Source organism: Aricia agestis, chromosome 9 (genome assembly GCF_905147365.1).
Source record: "Aricia agestis chromosome 9, ilAriAges1.1, whole genome shotgun sequence".
Classification (NCBI taxonomy): Eukaryota; Metazoa; Arthropoda; class Insecta; order Lepidoptera; family Lycaenidae; genus Aricia; species Aricia agestis.
In genome coordinates, this window is record NC_056414.1 from 1,595,775 (window position 1) to 1,611,973 (window position 16,199).

Genomic DNA, 16,199 nt, shown 5'->3' on the forward strand with positions numbered 1-16,199 from the left:
CATATCAAAATTCTTCAGTCCGGTAGGTCAGTTAGGTACTTATATGATTTATGAAGTTTTATCCTTTGTTTTTATCCTTCGCGAAAATACACTCTTTTTGCGAAGTTATACCTAACAAGTACTTCTATACTCTGACAGCCCTAGCGCAAGGGCTATTGTCACATTTGTCACTGCGTAGTGCGTACTGCGTACGCCGTAGTCCGTACTCAGTCCTCACAAGCCAGTACAGAGTGTAGGTCCTCCAACAGTGCACGTATAATATTCTCATGTAAGTTGTTTATATATATTTAATGCGTTGTGTCGGCATTTTATTATTGTTATTTGAACACGATTTTCATAGACATGTCTCTCTAATTTCAATGAGTCAACAATTTGCATCGGATAAGAAAGAATGCGCAATAGTTTTTCTCTATTTTCGCAATACAGCTACAGCTGTTTTTGTTTGTAGGCATAGCTAGGTGGTTTTATTTACGGATCACTTAGTTGGATTATAGTTAAACCGTCGATTCAGATGTATACTTTCAATTAAGTATTATAAACCACTAGCCAACTATGAAATCAACATACCGATATACGCATATTTACCTTATTTGAGTGTTATAAATGCTTTTCGCACTAATTAACATGTAATTTTAATTGGGTAGAGTTAAATAAAAGCTACCAATTATTATTGACGGTAGCTGTTTAACCGGTTGAGAGTAAAATTCGAATTAAGTACTTGTCTAGATCTATTTACCTACTTTCATAAATCATACTCATGTTAAAAATCGGCGGTATCCGTGCAATGTGTGGCTTAGGGGAGACTGATTAAAAGAGTTGTCACTGCGAAATATGTTTAATTACTCCCTTAATAACTAATTACTTTAACTTATATAGCAGGGAGGTGAGCCGCACACTACACCTCCCCCGTTTTTTTGAAAAAAAAAACTTTTTTTTTTTAATTAAACAACAAAAATCATTTTGTAATAATTACAATATCAATAAAATAATAAACTAAAATTAAACTCTTAATACCTAAACAACTTACTTATTTAGTTTTTTTTTTATTCTTACTTCTTTATTACAATAAATACAAATCTGTATAGGTACTCTATAATTATAATCTGTTTATCAAAGAAAATATATTTAATTAAAATTACATACAATTTTTTTTTTATCTTCAGAGATGGGTGGTTGACGATGTAATTTTTAAATACACAAAAATATTCAATAATAATTAATTTAAACATTTTCTCACTATTTAAATACTTAATATTTTTTCACATGGTTACTTTGCTTATTTTTTTTTTTACACTTTTTAAAATATAAACTCTATAATATCTCCATTACTCATTAAGTAATGAACTTTTATAAAACCTCTTTAATTACAAAAATGCAATAGTTATTCAATTCATTGTCAAATATTCTCTATAGTACTCATAAAATATTATATACGAAACCTTCATATTTAAATTAATATTAATAATGTTTAATATTTCAATATTTTATATGTAATAATGTAATATAATTATTAATTCTATTTTAAATTCATTTTCAGTAGGTATCTATTTCACCTTGTGACCTATTCATTTTATAGTCATTCGTCTTATACAAAATAATCATTGTCTTTTACTATAACAATATTTTACTAATACCCTTGATTAGTGGACTGGCCAGTCATTTACATTTTAAATTGTCATTTCATATTTAGGTATACCTTTTCCTTTAACTCTTAATTCTTTTTATCATTTTATGCATGCATGCCAATTCATTTATTTATATTATTTTCGTAACATTACTGGTACATTTTATTTTTATAATAATATTTTTATTTATAGTCGACTTTTATATACATTAATGGTACATAATATTTATTTTACTATACTTCATGTGCGCACTTTTATTTGGTACAATATATTTTATTTATACAACATTAAACGGGACCTTTTTTAAGACTAACCACCAAAAAAAATATGTCTCCAACCATTTTACTTAAATGAAGGATTATTCCCGCCGAGCATGCTCTAAGTACCATTTATTTTTGTACCATTTTGTACCATATTTAATACCAAGGTTCTTTTAAGGCTACTTGACCTCCAACTATTCTCACAGAGAAAACTCGTTTACACCATGATCGAATGAAGGATTCCCTTGCGTATTTTATTAAAATGCTCTCAGCATTTTTTTTCTCAATATACATAGCATTTAGCTAGTACTTTGTACCTAATGCTCTATGGCATTTTTAAACCTATTCTATACCTATGCCTATCAAAAATACCCATTCCATAATTTTATGCAATCAATATTTAAAATATTCTTAACCATTGGGTGATCAGGCCAACAGCTACCAAACATTTTAAACATTGATGCAACCCTATCGACCTAAAAACAATCCTTTTCAATCAAATACCTTATAACCCTTATTTCTTACTTCAAAATAACCATTTCTATACCTAAATAATAGCTTTTAGCTATTTTGCAAACCACTTTTGTTGTCACTGCGAAATATGTTTAATTACTCCCTTAATAACTAATTACTTTAACTTATATAGCAGGGAGGTGAGCCGCACACTACATCCGTTTACCATCAGCCTGGCTATCCAGACGTCCGTTGGCCCGTCCTAACTTAAAAAAAATCATTAGCCACGAAGCTTCGTGGCTAATAGTAATGATGTACTTCGCGAAGTACAGTCAAAGACAGATCCGGTGTATCACCTTGAACCTTAATGCCAAAGGATAAGGTCGAAAAATGTGTATTACTTTGGTACCCTGAAATGACAATTATATGCTTTTGCGAATTACGAAATGCTGTCGGTAGTCTCTCACATGAGGGAGTTGGTAATAGGTGCCAAATGCCTATACGTACAGTCACGTATAGCCTAAACCAGCTATTATAACTGTAGGTAACTGTAAATCTATAAACATTAAACACTTAAACAGTGAAAACATGTTACTGTTCACATCTTGATTAAATAACTCTCGATGAGTCATATCAAAGTTATAAACATTATTGTTAGGGTTCCGTACCCAAATGGTAAAAACGAGACCCTACTACTGAGACTTCGATGTCTGTCCGTCTGTCTCCAGGCTCTAACTCGAAAACCGCTATAGCTAGAATTCTGAAATTTTCACAGATATATCTGTTACCGCTATAACAAACAAATACTAAAAACAAAATAAAATTAATATTTAAGGGGGGCTCTCATACAACAAACGTGATTTTTTTGGCTTTTTTTTTTGCTCTATATCAATAAATGACAACAGGTAAGTACTTGAATTTTTCTCAAAATCCGAATATGTCCAAATATGTGTACTTTAATATTTAATAATAATATTAAAATAAAATAAAAAATTAAAGCGGGCTCCCATACAAAAAACACAATTTTGGCCTAATTTTGGTCTACAATGGTACGGAACCCTACGTGCGCAAGTCCGACTCGCACTTGGCCGATTATTATTTATTTTATTTTAATGTAAACTTTATGAACGTCGTAACTAAAATCATTGGTAGAAGAACTCTTATAAATAAGAGAAAGGCGACACTTCCAACGAAATGATACTCAGTATTTTTTCTTCCTTAGGCAAACGTTTTTTTTTTTTATGAAATAAGGGGGCAAACGAGCAAACGGGTCACCTGATGGAAAGCAACTTCCGTCGCCCATGGACACTCGCAGCATCAGAAGAGCTGCAAGTGCGTTGCCGGCATTTTAAGAGGGAATAGGGTAATAGGGGAGGGTAGGGAAGGGAAGGGAATAGTTGAGGGTAGGGAAGGGAATAGGGTAGGGGTTAGGGGATTGGGCCTCCGGTAAACTCACTCACTCGGCGAAACACAGCGCAAGCGCTGTTTCACGTCGGTTTTCTGTGAGAACGTGGTATTTATCCGGACGAGCCGGCCCATTCGTGCCGAAGCATGGCTCTCCCTCTTATAAAACTGCGAAGAGCAACTGCAAAATACTTATATTTAATTTTATTATGTAAGTTTAAGTAGTTCTACCTAGACTTAAAAAAATTAAACATACGTTTTTTAAGACAAGTAATCTTGGCATAAAATATTAAAAAAACCCCCGCCAAAACAGCTTTAAAAAGTAATGAAATAATATTTACTGCCTTTAAGTTCAAATGATTCCTAACTTGTGTAAAGTAATAATTATTTTAGTCCATAATTGTTGTCACGGTGTGTCGGGGGACCGCCAAGTAAACTACAACCAACAACCGCCAAGTCGCTGATTACCTATCTCGATTCAGATCGCTGTGAATTGATCCTTAAACTTGTTAAGTGAAATTAAACATCTACATTAGCGGTCCCCCGACACACCTTGACAACAATTATGGACTAAAATAAATATTACTTTACACAAGTTAGGAATCATTTGAACTTAAAGGCAGTAAATATTATTTCATTACTTTTTAAAGTTGTTTTGGCGGGGGTTTTTTAAATTTCTTAATTTAATTTTATTTCATACTTTTTAAACTTGTGTTGGTTATAGTGCAGAATAATTCCTATCAACAGAATCATATTCTCATGATTACCATCTATCAATGTCCTTTTCGATGAGGCCGTTAAAATGAGCCCAAACATGAAACCTCCACTTTGGGTTCATACGAAGCTCGGTTCCTATAGAATCCAGGTGATGCTGCAGCAGCAGCATGTAAATATTTACTGTTTATACTTTATCTACTTCTTACTGGTTGTCACAATTAAAATGAGCCCAAACACGAAACCTCTGCTCTTAGTTGGCGAGTTGGATATCCTATTGATTACCAGGTGATGTTGCAGCACCAGGTCAACTTTCCATTATTATGTGTATACGTATATTGTATATTCACAAATATCACGAGCTAGAAGGAAATATAAAACTAGAAAGAAATAAAAAACAAACGACTACAAGTTGCTAACGGCCTTTCATGAACCAGATAAACCCTGATTGTCCAGGACTGAGCAGGCTGATGATGATGAATTATAGCTAAGAACACTCTCGATCATGTCAGCTTTCAAACAAAAAAAACTAGATCAAAATCGGTCCACCCGTTTGGATGCTACGATGCCACGGACAGATACACACACAGACAAACAGACAGACAGACAGACACGTCAAACTTATAACACCCCTCTTTTTTGTCGGGGGTTAAAAATAAAAGTCACTTTAACTACGTTTCTTGAAATAATTTATGAATATTTTCATCGAAAGTTTGACCTATAAAAGTGTATTCGGGTCACGGAGCTAATACAGAGAGGAGGTGTGGTAATCAAATTTCCTTAAGAAACAACGCGTGACAATTTGCAGGGTGAGGGGGTGTCAAGCTCCGCCCACTTTTCCATATTTCACCTATCGTGTAAAAGCAAAACTACTAGCTTAGGTCGATGTTGATGTTACTACGTGGTTCAGCTATCTTACACTAGATGTCAAAATTCTTAAATATTATGGGACGTACTCAGAACTTTAAAAAATGTATATTAATTATAATAAGGTCAATCATTAAAATTAGGGTTAGAATTTTGACCGAATTTTTAATGTAAAATAAGGAGACAAACGAGTAAACGGCAAAGTGGTAAAATGTGCCCCCCCCCCCCTCTAACTTCTAAAGTAGGGGCATGATAAGTCTTAAAAAATATATATGATGTACATTACTATAAAAACTACCAACGAAAATTGGTTTGAACGAAATCTATCAAGTAGTCTTTTTATACGTCATTAAATGGTAAACCTTAAATAAACTTTCATTAAATATACTGAAACATAAAAATAAATCAAAACCCTTTTAATTTCATAAAAATAAACCTTATTGCTGCTGCGGAACCCTTCATGGGCGAGTCCAACTCGCACTTGGCCGGTTTTTTATTCAGATGTTGCCAACTTTATGTAGGTTTCAAAGTTAGAAAAATGAGTATACTAAATATAATCGGGGTTGACGGCCCCTACGTTTTATAATTCACAGAATATTATGAGGCGAAGCCTATAGGCTTGTTATACGTGGAAAATTAAGATGATTTTGTTCAGAGTAGAACCTTCTAAAGTGTAATTTGAGAGAGATACAATAGTTTTTTAAATGACACGGCTCACGTGTCATACGCCACACGTTAAAAACATGTATGACACGGCTACCGTGTCATCCGCACTGAATCGGTTAATAAAATAATAATTCTGAATACAGCCCTGGATATTTGTTACGTTTCAAATAGTTATCATAGATGACGACAGATGGCGGTTTATAAGTAGTATAATAATAAAAGCTATATAACTACGGTTTTAGCTATTAAATGTGTTTAAGACTAAGTGTATAACAGTATTCAAGTATGATTATTCCAATAAACTTATGCAAAATTATACGCATTTACGTCTGTATTATCTTTCAAAGGTTTGGCCATCTCGTGTCAAGTAGTATAATTAACGCTGAAATCTGAAATGTTCTTGAACTTTTATATTTAAATTACATTTAAAATTATATACAGATGCAATGTGATGTTATTTATATTATCAGAACGTCTGTCTGAGTAACTTTGACATTGTAAAACACAATACTTCTTCATCATTTCGTTGTTAAAAACGTGGAAAACACCAATTTATTGGGAGTCTCGTTACGTGTGCACCTGACAAACGCTGAAAGTGTACTGACTTAAGCCCCGCCCACAATGATGACGTCAGGACCTAGTCGAAAATTACAGTGCACAGTTGCTTAGGCCAGCTCCTCTTCGTATGAGCTCCGTGATACGGGTGCAGCGTGGTTTTTGTATGTCACTGCACAAGCTGTATGGAGTGTCCTCATTAACGCGAGCTGGTAGAGTCTTAGAGACTCTCGAGTGTGAAAAACGAGAATTCTTAGAGAAGTTCTATATAACTTATAAGTGTATTTTATTTCCCACTAGATATTACGCGCAACTTTGCTTTATTTCGCACATTTATATTACCCTATGTATGTGTATTAGAATCGACGTAGTAGTTCGTATTACATAACTACCGCGACCGTAACGTACTTGATTTCATATTATATATTATATTGTATTACTAGATGTCCGGCGCAGCTTCGCCCGCGTAAATTAGGAATTTCACAAAAACCGTACATTTTCGAATAAAAATAGCTATAAATACTCCTTTCACGTGGTCTACTCTATATAAGTGCCAAATATTGCTCCAGTAGTTCGTGAGATAAACCCTTTCTAATATTTTCCCCGTTTTTACCACATTTTCCTGAGTTTCTTCGGTCGTATTAGTCTTAGCGTGATAATATAATATAGCCTATAGCCTTACTCGATAAATGAGATATCTATCACTGAAATAAGTTTTTAAATCGGACCTGTAGTTCCTGAGATTAGCGCATTCAAGCAAACATACTCTTCAGGTTTATAATATTAAGTATCTAAGATTTTTTTTAATTATCGCTTGACAAACTCGAGCCTCGATCTAAAAGACTATGAAAAGGCTCATAATCATGGGACGATGCATGGTATAATATTATGATAGTGATGATGATGATGATGAATGTAATTTGCATAGTAGCATATGCTTTCCGTTTTTAAAACAACGCCGAAACTCCCAAACTTGTATCTATAAAGAATCAGGAGTTCTCTCAGCACCTTCCGAACCACGGTATACCAGGTATACCTCGGTGCAAAATCTTACTTGTTTGTAGCATATGCTTAGAATACTTCTCACGAAACCGAAGTCACCACATGTTTCCCTATAAGTTTTGAGGAGTTCCCTCGATTACTTATGGATCCTTCATCAGATCACCACTTTTGTGAATATAATAACAAATTGGGATGATACCCTATATACCAAAAGAAAAATTTTGAAAATCGGTTAACAAACGGCGGAGTAATCGTTGAACATACGAAAACGAACATAACACCTCCCCCATTTTGAAAGTCGGTTAAAATTGTAGCCTATGTGTTATTGTATTGTATATATACGGTTGTATGTCAAACCAGAGATAGATTGAATATTGGGAACGGCCGTTACTAGATGACGTCCGCAACTCAGTTGCACCAAAATTAATTCCTCGTGCGGTAGGCGGTAGGCGGCAGGCGCATATTTATTCGTTTTCCGGGAATCAGTTTCTCCATACCAAACAGCAAATTCGGTTTAGCAAGAGGCATTTTCGCATTTTAAATTTAGTATGGATGGATGATATTCTGTATTCTTGCTGTATCTACAATCACACATCAACCAAGCTACCTGTAATTATAATTGTTTCATTGTAAGGGCGAGGTTACCAGACTACCGCTGACCGGTACTTAGCAAGGACATATTATACTACATAATAATATTATACTTACTATAAGTATAACATATGAGTATTTACTTACACATTTATGTGTCATCTATTAGTTCCGAGTCTAGCATTAGTGCTTTTACCTTATTTACTTACACATTTATGTATATATTTTTCTTGTAACATTTTCCTTACGTCCGATTGCGAAGAAAATACATTAATTATCAAAATTTCACATACAAAACGAATACGGGTAACGGGAGTCGGGAAACATGTGTGCGGCCGCCGGCCACAGTAACTTTCTAAATTTCAATTTTGGCTTATTTACAGCTTGTATTTATCATTTATGTAAATAATGCAAATACAAACACGTCTACCTACTATACCTATCACATTTTAAAATAATTAGCATATTTGGCGCTCAATAAACAAAACACATATTTTTTGTTTATTGAGCGCTAGTAATACGTTGAACTCTACAATCTACGTGCAAGGTAGAGAGATGCACATATTGTGTATGTTTGTGCAAATGTTTATAACTCGACTGAGTTTACAAACGATTACTAACATACACGAGCATTGGAAAAATATTTACTTATATGCATCTTTTACTTCAAACTGCAAGCAAATTTTATGCCATTGCCGACTTTAAACGGTCCTTCTACGTACCTATAGTAGAGCCATTTGCGACCATGATTGCGTAGATGTTTGCAGTACGTTGCACAATTGAACTTGATCATGGGCAATTATAGACGTAAGACGAGTATGCTCGTCTACAGAATGTGAATTTATGTATTAAGTAGTCCACCATGAGTCCATGATAGGGTTGTTGAGGAAGTGATTATGAGGAAGAGGAGGAGGAAGAGGAATTGTCACGCGCAAATTTTGAGGATGCGGATGAGGAAGAGGATATTTTATGAGGAAGAGGATGCGGATGAGGAAGCGGAAGAGGAAGCGGATGAGGAAGAGGAAGATAGAAAATTATAAATACTAGCGGACCCAACCCAAACTTTTGTACATAACTTTGTACATACTTTGTACATAACGTACTAGGTACATACATTACACAAAAAATAATTAACTAAATTCTAAACCATTCTCAAAACACACACAATAAAGAATCATCAAAATCGGTCTAGCAATAAGGGCCGCGCTACACCGGAATGACAGCGGCGAGGCGAGCCGAGGGTTGCAAAATTACGTAATTTTACCGAAAACGCTGGTAAAATACGCGTATTTTACGGTAATTTATATATATTACGGTAAAATTACCGGCTACGTATGTATGCGAAAAGTATAGCGGGGGGTGAGAAGAGCGTGTAGTTGCAAGTTGCAATTTGCAACATACTTACGTTCGGCGGGGCTAAAATTTGAAGAATCATGATATGAATCATAATATGATTCATTTTTCTAAAATCGCAAAATGCAACTCTGCTTGCAATTGTTTTGACTGACTGCACTATACGCGCATTTAGTAAATTATGCCACGAAATCAAGCAAAAATGTGGGATTATTTCCAAGTGCTAAGTGAACATGACAAAAGGAAACATGTGATGTGTATATTTTGTAATACGGAGTACAAAAATGCTAATGCTACTCGGATGACAGAACATTTTGAGAAATGTAAAAAGTGTCCTAATGATGTTAAATTATTATTTATTAGTTATTTTTGCATAATAGTCATACGTTCAATGCCTTGGTAGATAACCAGTTCATGAGAAATGAATTTACAGAACATAAGATTATTAAGTCTTATGTTTTCACCAACTTCAGTAATATTTGTCTGGACATATACATTTTGACTATTTCTTTTTTAAAGAAGACTGCAATTATTACTAACTAAAAAGGTAAAATACGATTTAACTCTTGTTAAATTGAATTTTACCCAATTTTACCGTAATTTACGTAATTTATTTATATTTTATGTAAAATATGGTAAAAAACCGAATTTTACGAAAGTAATATTACCGCTTTACATCCCTCGGAGCGCTTTCAGTGCCATATATATGACTAGCTGTTGCCCGCGACTTCATCCACGTTAACATAGTATAATAATAAAGATGGATAGTTTTCTCCTTTTTGTTTTTGAGGTTCCTTATACAAAGGGTAAAAACGGACCCTATTTAAGCAAACGTTATACGCAAACGTCAATAAACTTTCATGTTTCTAACTCAAGAAATGACGGACTTTCATTGCAACTTTCCACCCCTATTTCACCCCCTTGGGGGTAGAATTTTCAAAAACGCTTAAACACGTATCCAATCATTTTTTATCAGTAACCCAAACATAAAATTTCATGTTTCTAACTCAAGAAATAACGGAGTTTCATTCAAACTTTCAACCCCAATTTCACCCCGTTGGGGGTAAAATTTCCAAAAACACTTAAATACGTATCCATTAATTTTTAATCAGTAACCCAAAAATAAAGTTTCATGTTTCTAACTCAAGAAATGACGGACTTTCATTAAAACTTTCAACCCTTATTTCACCCCCTTCGGGGTAAAATTTTCAAAATTCCTTCCTTAGTGGGTGTCTACTTAATAAAACAACCCTACTCACCAAATTTCGTGGCTGTAACTTTTACAGTTTTTGCTCAGCGATGATGAATCAGTCAGTCAGTCAGTCAGGACATGTAATTTTATAAGTATAAGATTTTAAACTTTATCTTCATTATTGTAATACATAGTACCGCTTGAGAAGTCTACGGCCGCCCGTGGCCGCTGTACTATGTATTACAAAAATGAAGTAAAGTTTAAAATCTTATGACACTGAAAGTGCTCGCGTCGCCGCTGCCATTCTGGTGTGTCGCGGCCCTTAGGCTGTTTAGACACACGCCGCAGCGGCGCCGCTGCAATACTCATCTTTGCCCTCAGGGAGAAACCACACGGGTGCGGTGCGGCACCGCTCCGGCGCCGCGCCGCCGCGCCAGAGCGTGATTGGATACGCGACGCGCATGCGCAGTGTAATTCCTCATAAATTCCTCTTAAATTTTGAGGAAGCGATAGCGGAAGAGGAATTTTTATTTTTATTTATGAGGAATGCGGTAACGGTTGAGGAACCCAAAATATTGCGGAACTTCCTCATTATGAGGAAGCGGAAGAGGAATCCTCAGCAACCCTAGTCCATGACAGGCCGCTTAAAAACTCTTAACAAATAATCTTATCTTTCAATCCGACTCCCGTAATCATCAGACAGCATCGGCCTTCTGTCACAATACTGTTTTGTTACATTTTGTCAAGGTCGTTCGCGTATGTATGTTAATCCAAGCCAAGCGTAACGCGTCACCACGAGTCACGACACGTCACAGAACCACACGCGATAATTACAGGCTTTTCCTACGTTGTTTATAATACACTGTATTCTTAGGCATTACATTAGATAGTAAATTACAGTGGGGTCCTCATATTGCTAATATTGCAGGTAAGCTCAGTTCTGCAGCATATGCAGTCAGAAAAATTAGGGAAATTTCTGATGAAGACACGGCAAGACTAGTTTATTTTAGTTATTTTCACAGTAGAATGTCTTATGGTATCCTTTTATGGGGAAACGCTGCCGACATCAATACAATTTTTGTGCTGCAGAAGCGAGCTATACGCTCAATTTATAAAATGTCAGCTTTTGAATCTCTGAGAGAAAAGTTTCGGTCGGTCAAAACTCAAAAAGCAGTTCTTTTCTTATGAAAAGAACTGCTTTTTGAGTTTTGACCGACTTCCAAAAAGGAGGAGGTAATATGTTCGGCTGTATACATTTACTGTTTAAAAACAAACTTGTCAATTATCACGAATTGCATTTAAAAAATAATCTGTAATACATAATAATTACTAAATGATCTAATTCTAGACATTTACTCTACTAGACCTCAGACCTCTACCTACTTGTTATAGCGGAAATAGCATTCTAGCATTATCTATGATTCTAGCTGCCGGTGCAACATATGTGATTGGTATCTAGAAAAACATCGGTTCTTCTAACCACTTTTATCTTAATTACTTCTTATTCGGATAACATGAAAAATAAAATGTTTTAATTGGAATTCTCATTAAGTATGCCTTTCGCTACCTAGTGAGGTATAGAGGTGACTGTACCTACAATTCGTTATCACTGTGCCACTCAAACTGAAAACAATAAAGCAATAAATAATCCTGGGGATATGTAGGGATTACTTTATCGTGTGACGGCAGCACGAGTCGTGACCTAATCACGGAGCTTCTGGAAAATTCTGGCGGGAAACGATCGTCTTACAGGATGGCGGCCATTACTGTTATTGTCCTACCATTCTCTCGAATTACCCGCACGGGATTGTAAACACTATGTACTCAGATTTTAGAGTTTAAAATAACAACGGCCCGATTTAATAAGGATAAACATCGAGGTCTAGATTGCGAGATTGCATTGCGAAAGTAGCGGCTGAAAGAAATATCCGAGAAATCCAATTTCAGTTTACTCAGTTGTATCAAGTCCTTTGAATTACAGTAGATAACGACAGACCAATAACTTCTACTCTAAATCTATTCTTTCAAATTTCAGGTTCAGTAATATGGGTTTTAAGAAGCATTGAGACGTCGATATGACCCTCCTACCGACCATCCTCCTGACGCTCGTCGCGGTCCAAGTCGGCCACGGCTTCAATGGCGATAGTTTCGAGCTGGAATGCCCCGACGAGTGCGACTGTCATTACTTCAGAATAAACTGGGTCACCGACTGCTCGGAAAGCAATCTCACCGAAGTGCCGTACGATGAACTGAGCCTCAGCGTTTACATTCTCGACCTGAACGGCAACAACATAACTGCGCTCCATCACTTTCCCAGCGAGATCAAAATGAGGAGGCTCCAAATTGCTCACAATAAGCTCACGAGAGTCGAAAGGGACGCTTTCCAGGGATTGGAGTATCTGATCGACATTGACTTATCGGGGAACAACATCAGCTACGTGGATCCCGAGGCTTTTATGTAAGTTGAAACAGTTGACTACTTAGGTAATACATCTAGCCGAAAACGACATACTTTGAAATATTATCTGTCTAGCTCTTCATAATGAAAGCGTTTTTATAATTCAGCTATCGTCATGACTCATGCCTATTAGTAGCTAGTATTTCCATTATAGAACCTAACAAGACCAGTAATCTATCAGAGCTAAGATTATCCACAAACCATGACCATGATAATAGCATTGTTTACGTGTTTCCCACAATCATCCTCATCCGCACCGTACAATGCCACTTGATGTATCAATTGGCCTGAACTTGTCGGTCAGCTAATGTGGCCGAGCCGACATATTAGATAATGGCACAAAGAATGCAAATTGAATTAACTTCGCTTTGTGCTCTACTTAACTCGTTTTGCAGATACAATGTTTGCGAAACTGCCAGCGGAAATATATTTTGCCCCGGCACGTATAGCGAAAATTAACACCATTTTTAGTGTTATAAAGCAATTTGTTATAGTCAATAACGCTCATATCCCCCAAATCCTTGGAGCTTGCGCGCGGAGTATCCGACTCTTCGTGGGCATTTCACATTTTCCCCTATTATAAGTATGTTCAGTAACCAAAAAAAATTACATACCCACTCATAGAATACCTAAGTATGTGAAATATTGATTTTTTCTATCCTGTAATAAATTTCCTGTAATTTGTAATTCCAGGGACTCACGAGGTCTTCTTAACGTGGAAATCCAGGACAACCCACTCAACAACATCGAGGGACCTTTCCTCATCTCCAGCACGCTGCAATACCTGGACATCAGCTCCTGCAACATATCAGTGATCAACTCGCAGTTCTTCGAGAACATCACGTCGATAACAACCCTAGATCTCTCCAGCAACCCCCTGGTCAAACTAGAGGAAGGAATCTTTGACGTACTCACGAGTTTAGAAACTTTAAAGTTAAACGACTGTAAACTAACTCGTATTTCCGAGAATGCCTTTTCCACCCTAATTAACTTGAAGAACTTAGAGCTAGCAGGTAATTTCTTGTCGAGCACTAATTGGCCCGAGCTTTTAGGAACGTTGACGAGACTGGAATATTTGAATCTCAGAAAGTCGAATCTGACATCGCTCTCCGAGGACACTTTCACGAACTGTACAAATCTCGTCAGCCTTATACTTGCAGAAAATGAGCTGCCTGAGATGGACGTTGCGGCAACGTTGGGTAATAGCGTTGAGCATTTGGAATTATTAGATTTATCGAATTGCAAAATTCGCGGTCCGCTATCCGGCGAAGCGTTCGCTAATGCTACGAGACTAAAGGTGTTGTACCTCTCTGGCAATCCCCTGTTTGCGCAAGACCTGAAAGAAGCCTTGGCACCTCTTCCAAAATTGGAGAGATTATTTATTAGCAACTGCGGCTTGCGCAATCTTCCCGACAATTTCAATGTCTTCGAAAATCTGATAGAATTAGATATTTCTCACAATCCGCTAGTGAACGTCTTCACGAGATTACTCGCTCCACTTGACCAGTTGGAATACTTAAACATGGGCTACAGCAACCTTTCGTATATAGGACCGGATACGTTTGCACATATGACGGGCCTTAAAAAGCTGGTCCTCTCGGGTAATGATCTGCTATCACTCGAGGCCGGCCTGTTCGGCAATTTGACTCAACTCACAAGTTTAGAGCTCGAGTTTTGCGGCCTGAAGAGACCCGAAAACTCCAACGCCTTCTTCAAGAACCTCACATACACCAACTTGAGGGAAATCAAACTGGGCGGAAACCCTCTCATCATACCTTCCACGGGGCCCCTCTTCCCGAAACAACTCTCTCAAGTCACCGTTCTCGATTTGAGCAACTGCAACATATCCTCGTTAAATCCGGACGCATTCGCTAACACCGAAAACTTAACAGATTTGAACTTAGCCGGTAATCATATCAAATCCGAGGAAGGAAGCCTAACATTTTTGGAGATTTTGAGTCATCTAGAGAAGATAAATCTCAGCAACAACAATTTGACAACGATTGACCCTCAACTTTTCGCTCACAATCCGAGGCTCCACTCGTTGAATCTGCTCGGCAATCCGTTCATATGCGATTGCAAGATCGCCGAAATGTGGGACTGGGCCAACATGATCAAAGGAGATTTGAACGTGCTGGTCGGTGCCAAGAGCGCCGAGAAGGATATCGTGGTGAAGGGGAACAAGCGGAAGAGGAACCTCCACTGTCGATACAACGAGGCCCAACTCAAAAACGTAACTCTGACGGCGAACAAGACGGTCCCGGGGAGAAGACCGTTCGTGAAGCCGCGAGAGCTGATATACGCAAACAGAACATGGGCCAAATATGTCCGAGAATCTGGCTGCGAGCCGGTCGTGAAGATCCTCAGGCCCATAGCTCTGTCGGCCGTGGCCAACAACACCGACTCCATGTCCACGGCTGCCCTGATGCTCGCCACCTTCGCTTTCGCTTTTGGCGCAGCCACCATCATGATGACTTTGAGATTGTTCCGAAAGAGGGATAGTACGGAAGTTCACACAGAGAACACGCGTAAACATAGATAATTAAGTATAATGCAGTAGCAAATGTGATGAAAAACAATGGAGATATAGTAGATACCCGCGGTGTAAGGTTAAGAAAAAATGTTTCTGTGTTAATATTTTTAATGCGAATCCTGCATTGACCTGAAATGTGTAGACAAATCATGATTTTATCTACTAGTCAAAATCAAAGAAAATCGCTTTTAATATTTAAGGAAATAATATTATGCTTTAAAGTATATGTAATTAATTAATTTTATTAATGTCGATATTAAATGTGATTAATGTTTATGGTGTTTAGTTTACCCTGAAAGACTTATCGTATCCTCGATCATTAATATGAAATTCTCGTGTCAAAGTGCTCCTCCAAAACAGTTCAACCGATTTTAAATAAAATTGTGTATGTACAATGTACATACATTCGTTAGTCTTGAAAATAGGTTTTTATCTGCTTTTTTAAATGATACTTGAAATAATTTATATGGCAAAACAACGTGTGCCGGGTGAGCTAGTAGTGCAATCATCACTACATAGTATAAAA

General features: G+C 36.8%; 1 protein-coding gene across 1 annotated transcript; it reads left to right on the plus strand.

The window, feature by feature from the left end:
* Positions 1 to 173: 173 nt before the first annotated feature.
* On the plus strand, positions 174 to 15,949 carry LOC121730190 (insulin-like growth factor-binding protein complex acid labile subunit). The gene is made up of 3 exons (XM_042119130.1): positions 174 to 268; positions 12,718 to 13,140; positions 13,834 to 15,949. The coding sequence occupies exons 2-3, from the start codon at positions 12,758 to 12,760 to the stop codon at positions 15,680 to 15,682; spliced, it is 2,232 nt and encodes a 743-aa protein (XP_041975064.1). The 5' UTR covers positions 174 to 268; positions 12,718 to 12,757; the 3' UTR covers positions 15,683 to 15,949.
* Positions 15,950 to 16,199: the final 250 nt, after the last annotated feature.

What these genes read in the sequence shown, in the direction of transcription:
- LOC121730190 (XM_042119130.1), top strand. Translation starts at nt 12,758, where the DNA reads ATGACCCTCCTACCGACCATCCTCCTGACGCTCGTCGCGGTCCAAGTC. An exon ending in GTGGATCCCGAGGCTTTTAT is followed by an intron (nt 13,141 to 13,833) that starts GTAAGTTGAAAC and finishes TTGTAATTCCAG; the next exon opens with GGACTCACGAGGTCTTCTTA.